At 48.4% G+C, this 12,065-nt stretch overlaps 1 protein-coding gene across 2 annotated transcripts in view; it reads left to right on the top strand.

Annotated features, from left to right (window-relative positions):
* esr2a (estrogen receptor 2a) overlaps positions 1–12,065 on the top strand; it is a 342,469-nt gene that overhangs the window by 8,618 nt on the left and 321,786 nt on the right. The window contains exon 1 of one of the 2 annotated variants that reach the window (XM_072568009.1): positions 10,181–10,225. The exons of the other annotated variant lie outside the window; for it this stretch is intronic. Within the exon in view, the coding sequence (XP_072424110.1) occupies positions 10,194–10,225 (32 nt within the window). The 5' untranslated portion in view covers positions 10,181–10,193. Of the gene's footprint in view, positions 1–10,180; positions 10,226–12,065 lie in introns of those variants that run through there. 2 annotated transcript variants of the gene reach the window in all.

Here is a 12,065-nt window from a genome sequence, read left to right as displayed (position 1 = left end):
CGACACTGACCCTCACCCTCCGACCCCTCCCCTTCACACCGACACTGACCCTCAGCGCCTCCCCCTCCCAATGACACTGACCCTCACACCCCTTCCCCCTCCCACCAACACTGACCCTCAACCCCTCCCCCTCCCACCGACACTGACCCTCATCCCCCCTCCCCCCAACACTGACCCTCATCCCCCTCCCACCGACACTGACCCTCACCCCCCTCCCCCCTCCCCCTCCCACTGACACTGGCCCTCATCCCCTCCCCCTCCCACCGACACTGACCATCACCCTCCGACCCCTCCCCTCCCACCGACACTGACCCTCACCCTCCGACCCCTCCCCCTCCCACCGACACTGACCCTCATCCCCCCTCCCCCCAACACTGACCCTCATCCCCCTCCCACTGACACTGACCCTCACCCCCCTCCCCCTTCCCCCTCCCACTGACACCTACCCTCAACCCCTCCCCCTTCCATGACACTGACCCTCACCCCCCTCCACCTTCCACCGACACTGACCCTCACCCCCCCTCCCACCAACACCTGTCCTCACGCCCCCTTCCCCTCCCACTGACATTGACCCCACCCCCATCCCACTGACACCTACCCTCACCTCCCCCACTGACATTGACCCTCACCCCCCCTCCCACCAACACCTGTCCTCACGCCCCCTTCCCCTCCCACTGACACCTACCCTCACCTCCCCCACTGACATTGACCCTCACCCCCCTCCCCCTCCCCCTCCCACTGACATTGACTCTCACCCCCCTCTCCCCCTCCCCCTTCCAGCGACACTAACCCTCACAGGGTCCCTCCCCCACCCCCCCCCCCTCCCCCACCCTGGTGGAAATGAGCTTCACTGGTGTATAACCAAATGCAGCACCAAGGAAGCCGAGTGAAGATATTTGGACAGGTCACCAAAAGCCTGAGGGAAGGTTTAAGCCGGTCAGTGAGGTGCTAATAACAAAGACTGGAGATCATGGCAGGGCTGGCAGCACCCATGGAGGTACACGTCAGCTAACGTCAGCTCTGATGGAGAGTCATCTGGCCTCACAATGTTAGCTTGCTCTCTCTTTCTCCATGGATACTGTCTGAGCCGCTGTGATCTCCAGCATTTGTTGTTTTCAGTACAGATTCCAACATCTGCAGTAACTTGCAGGTCGAGAGGTGGTCACTGTTGGGTTAACTGCTGGGACTGAGCAGGGGTATCATTTTCCCCTGTTGGTGTCTGATGAGGGGGATAAGCTAACCATCACTGTGTCAGGTAGTGCCGTGGCATTCCACATGCCGGTTCTCCCAAGAGGAAAATGCAAAATGAGGAAGGTTTCGGGAGGAATCTCTGGGTGGGGAGGCTGTGCAGTCTGGAATCAGATTCATAGGAACGTGGGCAAGCTTCCTGAATTCCCAAAAAGGGAGGGACAATTTATCCTGGGGCTCTGCAGCCTGTGTAAGGAGGGAAAATACCCTGTGGCTTGTGTCCCTGGGCACACCGCGTGAAGGATCGTGTATTCAGTGTAATCTTCAACTACTATCCTTCAGCACAGAACACACCAGCTCCTTGTAAGCAACATCTGTGCAAATGAAATCGCCATAAATTTATGTTTTTGAGAGGAAAAAAAACATGCAACAGTGCGGCAGAACTGTATCGTCCTGAGCTGCAGGACATCAGCATCGTGTGAGGTATGTGAATTTTCCTTCCTTCGTGTTGTTGGAGATTTGTTATGGTCTAAATAACTTAGACGTCAGTCTGTGAGAGACAGAGGGAGGTTTGAGAATCCCACAGACCGAGGGATCCTGGGCACGATGTCAATTCAGTGATAGTTCAAGGTGGCCTGGAACATCCTCTCCCTGCCACCACTCATGCTGACTCTTTTTAAACCTAAAAAACAGGCACAGGAGGAGGCCATTCAGCCCCCACCGACTACCCCATCGTTCAGAGAGTTCATGGCTGATCTGCCCCAGGCTTCAACCCCTTCCTTCCCAGCTCCTCCCAACCCTCAACTCCCCGATATTTCAAAGACCTAACTTCCTCATCTTTAAACGTCTTCATTGATCTAGCCTCCACCACGGTCGGGGGAGGAAATTCCAGATGTTCGTGACCCTCTAGGAGAAGAGATGCCTTCACTTCTCTGTTTTGAAAGAGGGTCTCCTGATTCTGTAACTCTGCCCCCTAGTCTGAGAATCCACACTCGCCCCCCCCCCCCACATCCCCCCCTAAATAAATGGAAACATCTTCTCAATATCTCCCCCGCCAAGACCCCCCCCTCAGAATCTTGCATGTTTCAATTTGTTCACACCCCGTCCTCCCCCACACTTCTACACTCGGATTAATAAAGGCCCCTTTCGCCATTCTTAATAAGTCAGTTCCTTCATCCCCCTGAGAACTGCCTTCAATGTCAGTCTCTGCTTTTTTAAAGTATGGAACCAGGGTCTTTTCCCTGAGGTGGGGAGTCCAGAACCACAGGGCATAGGTTTAGGGTGAGAGGGGAAAGCTATAAAAGGGACCTAAGGGGCAACTTTTTCACGCAGAGGGTGGTACGTGTATGGAATGAGCTGCCAGAGGAAGTGGTGGAGGCTGGTACAATTACAACATTTAAAAGGCATTAGGATGGGTATATGAATAGGAAGGGAATATAGGCCAAGTGCTGGCAATGGGACTAGATTAGTTTAGGATATCTGGCCGGCATGCACGAGTTGGACCAAAGGGTGTGTTTCTGTTCTGTACATCTCTATGACCCTAAAACTGTACACAGTCATCCAGGTGTGACTTTGCCAACACCCTGTACAGTTGAAGCAAGGCTTTCCTGTTTTTAAACTCCAAACCCCTCACTGTAAAGACCAATTCTCCCTGTGCTGCCTCAATTACTTGCTGCACCTGCATGCTAATGTTTTGTGCTTCCTGTACAAGAACACCAAACTCCCTCTGCTCTGCTCTCCTCTATAGTCACGCTCCAATAGTCGGCCTCCTGACCCTATCCTAATCAAGTACATTAGTTCACATGTTTGGATGCTATCTCCCTCTGCTCAGAAATGGAATCTGATTGGGGGAGGTGAAGGGTTGAACCATCCCTGTTTCCCTTTGCAGGGGGTCTCCTGTGGATTCAACTGCGGATCCTTTTGCTAGTTCCTAACTCTCTCAACCCTGACAGTGTAACAGGCATCACAACAGATCTCCTGGATTCCTGCCATATCCACTATCACACTGGGACATCTCTGTGTGTTACACTGGAACCACAGGGTGGTTGTAATGTAGCCAAACTTCCAACCACGTACCTACAGCATGACGATCATCAACCACTCCCTACCCCAGTCACTCCTGCCTCTGTCCTGTCCTTGCTCCACTATGACTGAAAGCCCCATACATCCCTCTGTTTAATCTACTCACACACGGGATCAGGGCATCACTGGCTGGGTCAGCATTTATCCCCATCCAGACTTAACCCCATTGCTGTGTGGGTCTGGAGTCACGTGTAGGCTAGACCAGGTAAGAAGGGCAGTTTCCTTCCCTGAGGGACGTTAGTGAACCAGATGGGCTTTCTTTTACAACAATCAACAATGTCTTATTCCATTTCTTTAAAAATTGCATTTGGATTTAGTTATCAACCATGGACGGATTTGAACCTATGTCCTCAGAACATTAGCCAAAGCCTCTGGGTTACATTTTCATTGAACCCCCTACTCACTTGGTCTTGACTGTTCCAACACAGTCTTGGCTGGTCTCTCACTTACCCCCCCTCTCTGGAAACTGGAGATCATCCAAACCATTGCTACCTTGTACCAGTCACCCCCTGACTGACCCACACGGGTTCTTAACCTAATAACATCTCTGTGTTTAAAAATCTCACCCTTGTTTTCAAATCCCTCATCAGCTTCACTCCCTCCCGATCTCCAAAGCCTCCTCCAGTTCCCAACCCTCTGACATCTCAGTAATCCTTTGGGGTTCCCCAGTCGATATCACCCCACCATTGGCAGCTACAACTTCAGTTGCTGGGAATGAGCTCTCCCATTCCCAATCTAGAAGGACAAGGGGAGCAGATACATGGGAACACCACCCCCTGCAAGTTCCCTTCTGAGCCACTCATCATCCTGACTTGGAAATATATTGCTGTTTCTTCAGTGTTGCTGGGTCAAAGATCCCCCCACCCCCCAAGGGAATTGTCTATCTACAGCACATGGGCTGCAGCGGTTCAACAAGGCAGCTCACCCCCAGCAACTCAAGGGGCAACTAGGGATGGGTAATAAAATTCTGGCCCGTAGCCAGTGACATCTATGCCCCGTGAGTGAATAAAGAAAAATCCTCTGCCTCCGTCTTCCTGTTAAAGAAACTTTTAAAACTCTTTTTCCATCTTTGAACAAGCTTTCTGTCACTTTTCCTACCATCTCTCTCGATGGTTCACTGCTTGATCCTGTCTGATAACACTCATAGAGTCATTCAGCACTGAATCAGACCCTTCGGTCCAACCAGTCCATGCTGACCATAACCCCAAACTAAACGAGTCCCACCTGCCTGCTCCTGGCCCATATCCCTCCAAACCTTTCCTTATCATGTATCTATCCAAATGTCTTTTAAACATTGTAGTTGTCCCCACATCCACTGCTTCCTCAGGAAGTTCATTCCACATATAAACCACCCTCCATGTAAAAAAATTGTCCCTCGTCTTTTTAAAATCTCTCTCCTCTCACTGTAAGAAATGTGCTCCCTGGTTTTGGAATCCCCCATCCTAGAGAAAGGGCAACTACCATTAAGAACATAGAACATAAGAGCTAGGAGCAGGAGTAGGCCGTCCGGCCCTTCGAGCCTGCCCCGCCCCTCAGTAAGATCATGGCTGATCCTTTTGTGACCTCAGCTCCACTTACCCACTTTTTCACCATGACCCTCAATTCCTTTATTTTTTAAAAATGTACCTACCTTAGCTTCAAAAGTGATTATTGAGGTAGACCCAACTACTGCCCTGAGAAGTTGCCACTACCTCAGTAATTGCTTTTAAAGCTGAGGTAAATACTTTTTTGACTGCATGCAATTCTGGTCTCCTTCCTATCGGAAAGATGTTGTGAAACTTGAAAGGGTTCAGAAAAGATTTGCCAGGGTTGGAGGATCTGAGCTATAGGGAGAGGCTGGGGCTGTTTTCCCTGGAGCGTCTTGAGGCTGAGGGGTGACCTTATAGAGGTTTACAAAATTATGAGGGGCATGGATAGGGTAAATAGACAAAGTCTTTTCCCTGGGGTCGGGGAGTACGGAACTAGAGGGCATAGGTTTAGGGTGAGAGGGTAAAAATATAAAAGAGACCGAAGGAGCAACTTTTTCACACAGAGGGTGGTATGTGTATGGAATGAGCTGCCAGAGGATGTGGTGGAGGCTGGTACAATTGTAACATTTAAGAGGCATTTGGATGGGTATATGAATAGGAAGAGTTTGGAGGGATATGGGTCGGGTGCTGGCAGATGGGACTAGATTGGGTTGGGATATATGGTTGGCATGGACGGGTTGGACTGAAGGGTCTGTTCCCATGCTGTACATCTCTATGGCTCTATGGCTGTGTGACTCTCTCTCTACTAAGTCTATCTATACCCCTCATCATTTTATAAACTATATGATTGCCTCTGGTGTGATATTTGCTCCTTAGAACATTTCAGTTTGGTTGCCGGTGCTATATAAATGCACATTGCAGTTACCCGGGGAGTTTTAACTGATGCAAAGCCCCTTGGGTTGAGCAGAACATGTTGCTAGCTTGTAAATGAACACTGGGGAAAAGTGTGTTCACTGTCTGAGCAAACTCCATGGTTGGAGAGTCTCTTTGAAGCACTCTATTTGTGTGAACCTTATGTGATTGCTGCTCACTCATCTGCTCCAGACCCATAACCCTGCAATTTTTTACCCGTTTTCAAGTATTTACACAATTTTCTTTTTGCTGACTTCCACCGAGTCTGGTCCCACTCAGACTGCCTCTTCTACATCACAGCATCACGCTACATTAAGTAACTTTCCTCAGCTGCTTCCTCTTGACAACCACTTTAACTCCTTTGTCTGTCGTCCCATCCTGCCTGTGGAAACAATCTCCTTCGTTATTCCAACAAAACGCTTCATTAATTTTCAGCATAATTAGACCTTCCCCGAACATTCCCTAACTTGATCCATCCCGGTCCCTGCTGTGACAGGAGAACGTGCATATGGACATGACCCAGCGCAGATTGCTGCACGCCAAATTATCTTTGTTCAGCTCAACTGAAGTATCGGAGAGGGTCACTGCAGGTCCCTGTGCCGATGCTGAGAATGAGGATTTTCAAAATCCCGCAGGATGAGACTCTCAAATCCCCGGTTGAAGGGACAGTGACTGCATGGGGTTTGTAATCATTGAGATTTTCCTGGAAGGAGTAGACTTGGTTGTCCATTTCTGAATCCTCTGTGAACTGATGACCCTCTGTAGGCCATTTCAGAGGGTGGTTTACCACATTGCTGTGAGTCTGGAGTCACATGTAGGCCAGACCAGTAAAAGATGGCTGTTTCTGATGGATGTTTTGTATGTCAATGGACAGAGGTTACATGTTAACCGTTATGGGAGGTTTTTATTCTAGATTCTGTTTTAATTCTAGTTCCATCATCTACCACAAGAATTTAACGTGTAGGAGCAGATATAGCCATTTAGTGAGGTAATGGCTAATCTGATAATCCTCAACTGCACTTTCCTGTGTTTTCTCTGTTACCCCCCGATTCCCTTCCTGATTAAAAATCTGTCTGTCTCAGCCTTGAGAATACTTTGGGGCAGCACTGTGGCTCAGTGGTTAGCACTGCTGCCTCACAGCACCAGGGTCCCAGGTTCGATTCTGGCCTGAGGGCGACTGTCTGTGTGGAGTTTGCACGTTCTCCCTGTGTCTGTGTGGGTTTCCTTTGGGTGCTCCGGTTTCCTCTCACAGTCCAAAGATGTGCAGGTTAGGGTGAATTGGCCATGCTAAGTTGCCCCTAGTGTTAGGTGCATCAGTCAGAGGGAAATAGGTCTGGGTGGGTTACTCTTCGGAGGGTCGGTGTGGACTGGTTGGGCCAAAGGGCCTGTTTCCACACTGTAGGGAATCTAATCTAATCTAAACCCAGCCTCTGCAGCCTGCTGTACTCAAGAATTCTGTAGAATCCTTACTCTCTGAGAGAAGAAATTCCTCTTCATCTCTGTCTTAAATGTGTGATCCATTATTCTGAGATTATGGCTTTATGGTCCTAGACTCTCCCACAAGGAGAGACAACATTTCCATACCTTCCCTCTCTCTAGTCCCCTAAGAAACTTCTGTGTTTCAATACGGCCACCTCTCATTCTAAACTCAGTGAATACAAGCCCAACTTACTCAATCTCTTCTCGTAAGACAGCCCCTCTACCCCCAGGATCAGCCCCAGGAGAGCAGGAGCCTGCTTCAGGGGCTCTGTGATGTTCCTGCACTCTCAATCCAAGGCCACATAGATCAGGGCCAACCACTGCAGCTGGAGAATTTACGTTCAATCGTTGAATGAACGTCCTGACTCTGCATTGGTGAATATGAAATCACTGGATTGTTGTAAAGACCCTTCTGATCCATTTGGAGGGGGAGAAATCTCTCATCTTACCACGCTCAGGCGTATGTGTGACTCCCAACACAACAACTTAACTGATAATCTTCTGAGGAACTCCTGCAGAGATGTCAGTCATTTCAGCTCTTGGATCTCCAACAACCACAACCATCTTCCTAAGTGCCAGGTATGACTCTGAGCAGCGGGAGGGTTGACCCTGATACCCATTGATTCCAGTTTTGCTAGGGCTCCTTGATGCCACACTTGGTCAAATGACCATCTCCAACAACAGAGAATCTAACCACCACCACTTGACATTTGATGGCATGACCATCACACAATGCCCCCACTATCAACATCCTGGCGATTACCATTGACCAGAAATTCAACTGGACTTGCCATATACACACAGTGGCTACAAGTACAGGTCAGAGACTAAGAATCATGCAACAAGTCACATTCCCTGACTCCCCAAAGCCTGTCCACCATCTACACGGCACAAGTCCGGAGTGTAATGGAATACTCCCCACTTGCCCTGGATGGGTTCAGCTCCAAGAAGCTTGATGCCATCCAGGACAAAGCAGCCACTTGATTGGCCCCACATCCACAAACACCCACTCCCGCCCCCCCCCCCGACGCTCAGTAATAGCAGTGTGTACCATCTACAAGATACACTGTGGAAACTCACCAAAGATCCTCAGACAGCACCTTCCAAACCCACGATGACTTCCATCTGGAAGGTCAAAAGCAGCAGGTACATGGGAACACAACCACCTACAATTTCCCCTCCAAGCGCCTCACTATCCTGACGTGGAAATATTGTGCCGTTCCTTCAGTGTCGCTGGGTCAGAATCCTGGGATTCCCTCCCATGGACTATAGTAGTTCAAGATGGCAGCTCACCACCACCTTCTGAATGGAAATTGTGCAAAGTCTTCATATTGATCCCTGGTTCCATTCCTTAGGGAGGGTTTTAGAGTGTGATCATAGGTACTTCAATGGAATGGTCCCAGCGATGAGAGACTGTGGGATACCAGATAACCTGGTACCTTTCTTCTTGGGGTAGAGGGGATTTGGTGGAAGTGTTCCAAATGCTAGATTTGCAAATGTATCTACTGTCATATTTTACCTAGTGAATGGTTGTGACAGGAGGTGGAGATAGATTAAGAAGTAATTTTCAAAAGGAAATTGCATTGATTCTTGAAGAGCAAAGATTTTTAGGATTAGAGGCAGAGAGCCTGGAGGCAGGATCAATCGAAGATTCACTCATTGAACCAGGATAGATTCGAAGGGCTGAATGCACTCAGCTGTACAATTCTTTTGAATCCAACTGAGCGTTTAGCTTTGATGTTTGTGGGTTCCTACAGTGCACCTTTCCATTACCCACAGTACAACCATGAGCACATTTTCGAGGTCTTTTCAAAGACACTGAAGCTTGTTGGATGTCTGGAGGATGTATTGCAAAGTGCTGTAAAAAATCCATGTTCTTTCAGTCTAGGTACTGTTGCCTCTGGACGTCCCCGTCATCTCCGGATCAGCTGGGAGACAGGCCTGCAGCAAGTACACAGTGTTCCTTCAACACTGAGAGCAGTTTTACTGAAGTAACGTTCACGGCAAACTGCTGCAATACATCAGACCAAACCCACTGGTGTACAAGAGCTCGATGCTTGCTCCCTTCCTCCCACCCCCTATTTCTCAAAAACCAACTGGTAGACAACAAAACCAAACAAAAGAAATCTACAGCAAGAACAGAAAATGCTGGGAATACTCAACAGGTCTGGCAGATCCATGGGGGGAGAAAAATGGGGTCACTGTTTTTGGTCCTTTTAAAGGAAAGATGTCATTTGATCGGAGGCAGTTCAGAGAAAGTTCACGAGGGTGATCCCTGGATGGGGAGGGATTGACTTATAGAGTCATAGAGATGTACAGCATGGAAACAGACCCTTCGGTCCAACCTGTCCAAGCCGACCAGATATCCCAACCCAATCTAGTCCCACCTGCCAGCACCCGGCCCATATCCCTCCAAACCCTTCCTATTCATATACCCATCCAGATGCCTTTTAAATGTTGCAATTGTACCAGCCTCCACCACATCCTCTGGCAGCTCATTCCATACACGTACCACCCTCTGCGTGAAAACGTTGTCCCTTAGGTCTCTTTTATATCTTTCCCCTCTCACCCTAAATCTATGCCCTCTAGTTCTGGACTCCCCGACCCCAGGGAGTCTATTTACCCTATCCATGCCCCCTCATAATTTTGTAAACCTCTATAAGGTCACCCCTCAACCTCCGACACTCCAGGGAAACAGCCCCAGCCTATTCAGCCTCTCCCTGTAGCTCAGATCCTCCAACCCTGGCAACATCCTTGTAAATCTTTTCTGAACCCTCTCAAGTTTCACAACATCTTTCCAATAGAAAGGAGACCAGAATTGTACACAATATTCCAAAAGTGGCCTAACCAATGTCCTGTACATCCGCAACATGACCTCCCAACTCCTGTACTCAATACTCTGTCCAAGAAAGGAAAGCATACCAAATGCCTGCTTTTGCCCGAAACGTCGATTTCGAAGCTACTTGGATGCTGCCTGAACTGCTGTGCTCTTCCAGCACCACTAATCCAGAATATTGTCTAAATTAGGCCATTCAGCCCATCGAGTCTGCTCTGTCATTCAATATGGAGGAAATTATCCTGCAAAATATACAAAGGTAAGGAGAGAGTGTAGAATGTAGAAAGTAGGGATGGACGCATCTCTTTTCTTTCCAATCCCACTCCACCTGAAATGTTCTTGGTTGCTTATTTCTACTGGAGACCAGCACAATGACCATTGACATCACAACATTCTCCAAGGACTTACTCAACAAAAGTTTATGTGACATGGACTCCACAGGGTTGACCAATTTTTACTGCCCACCCTGATCACTAACAGGGCACCTAGGAGTCAGCCAAAGAGGGTAAATCGTGGACAGTGAGGAAGGTTCTCAGAAGTTGCAGCAGGACCTTGGTCAGCTGGGGAAGTGGGCTGAGAAATGGCAAATGGAGTTTAATATAGATAAGTGTGAGGTCTTGCATTTTGGAAAGTCAAATCAAGGCAGGAGTTTCATGGTGAATGGTAGGGCCTTAAGGAGTGTAGTGGAACAGAGGGACCTTGGAGTTCAGGTGCACGGTTCTCTGAAAGTGGAGTCACAAGTAGACAGGGCAGTGAAGAAGGCTTTTGGCACACTGGCCTTCATCAGTCAGGGCACTGAGTATTCAATATGGGAAGTTATGTTGCAATTCTGTAGAACATTGGTGAGGCCGCATGTGGAGTATTGTGTTCCATTTTGGTCACCTTGTTATAGGAAAGATGTTATTAAACTGGAAAGAGTGCAGAGGAAATTTACAAGGACATTATCAGGTCTCAATGGTCTGAGTTATAGGGAGAGGTTGAACAAGCTAGGACTTTTTTCTTTAGAACGTAGGGGACTGAGGGGGGACTTTATAGAGGTGCAGAAGATTATGAGAGACATGGATAGGGTGAATGCACTCAGTCTTTTCCCAGGGTTGGGGAATCAAGGACGAGAGTGCATCAGTTTAAGGTTAGAGGGGAAAGAATAAAAGGGAACCTGAGGGGCAATCTTTTTACACAGGAGGTGGTACGCATATGGGCTGCCAATGGAAGTGGTTGAGGCGGGTACATTTCAAAGGCATTTGGACAAATACATGGAATAGAAAAGGACTAGAAGGATATGGGCCATATGCAGGGAAATGGGGTTAGTGTGGGCAGACATTTTGGTCAGCATGGACCAGTTTGGGCCAAAGGGCCTGTCTCAGTGCTGGAGGACTCTCTGACTGTATGCTGTGGGTCTGCAGTTACATGTGGACCAGACCAGGTAAAGTTGGCAGTTTCCTTCCCGAAAGGACATGAGTGAATTAGATGAGGTTTTCCAACAATCAGCAGTAGCTACACGGCCATCATTGGTCGAATGTTTATCCTCGCTTTTGTAAAAATTTGAATTTAATTTCACCATCTGCCATGCCCTGACCCAGAACACTAAAAATTGAAAATGCTGGAGAAACTCAGCAGATCTGGCCATGTCTGTGGAGAAAAACAGAAGAATCCAGTGATTCTTCTTCAGAAATACCTAGTTTCTCCAGAAAGTCATGTTTCTTGTTTTTGTAAAAGTGATTCGAGAGTGTGGAGTATAAACTGTACTGAGAGTGTGTTGCTGGAAAAGCACAGCAGGTCAGGCAGTATCCAAGAAGCAGGAAAATCGACGTTTCAGGCATAAGCCCTTCAACTGGCATTCCTGATGAAGAGCTTATGCCTGAAACGTTGATTCTCCTGCCCCTCGGGTGCTGCCTGATCTGCTGCGCTTTTCCAGCGCCACTCTCTCGTCTCTGATCCCCAGTATCTGCAGTCCTCACGTCCTCCCTCTTAAAATTGTGCCCTCCAGTCTTGAAATGCCCCACCCTCTGGAAAAGACAACTGCCATTTACTCTATCCATAGCCCTCATTATTTTATAAACTTCTATCAGGTCGTCTCTCAACCTCCTACACTCCAGTGA

The sequence above is a fragment of the Chiloscyllium punctatum genome, chromosome 4 (assembly GCF_047496795.1).
Source record: "Chiloscyllium punctatum isolate Juve2018m chromosome 4, sChiPun1.3, whole genome shotgun sequence".
NCBI classification, from domain to species: domain Eukaryota; kingdom Metazoa; phylum Chordata; class Chondrichthyes; order Orectolobiformes; family Hemiscylliidae; genus Chiloscyllium; species Chiloscyllium punctatum.
Note: the sequence above shows the minus strand (reverse complement) of the source record. Positions and strands in the feature narration are given on the sequence as shown.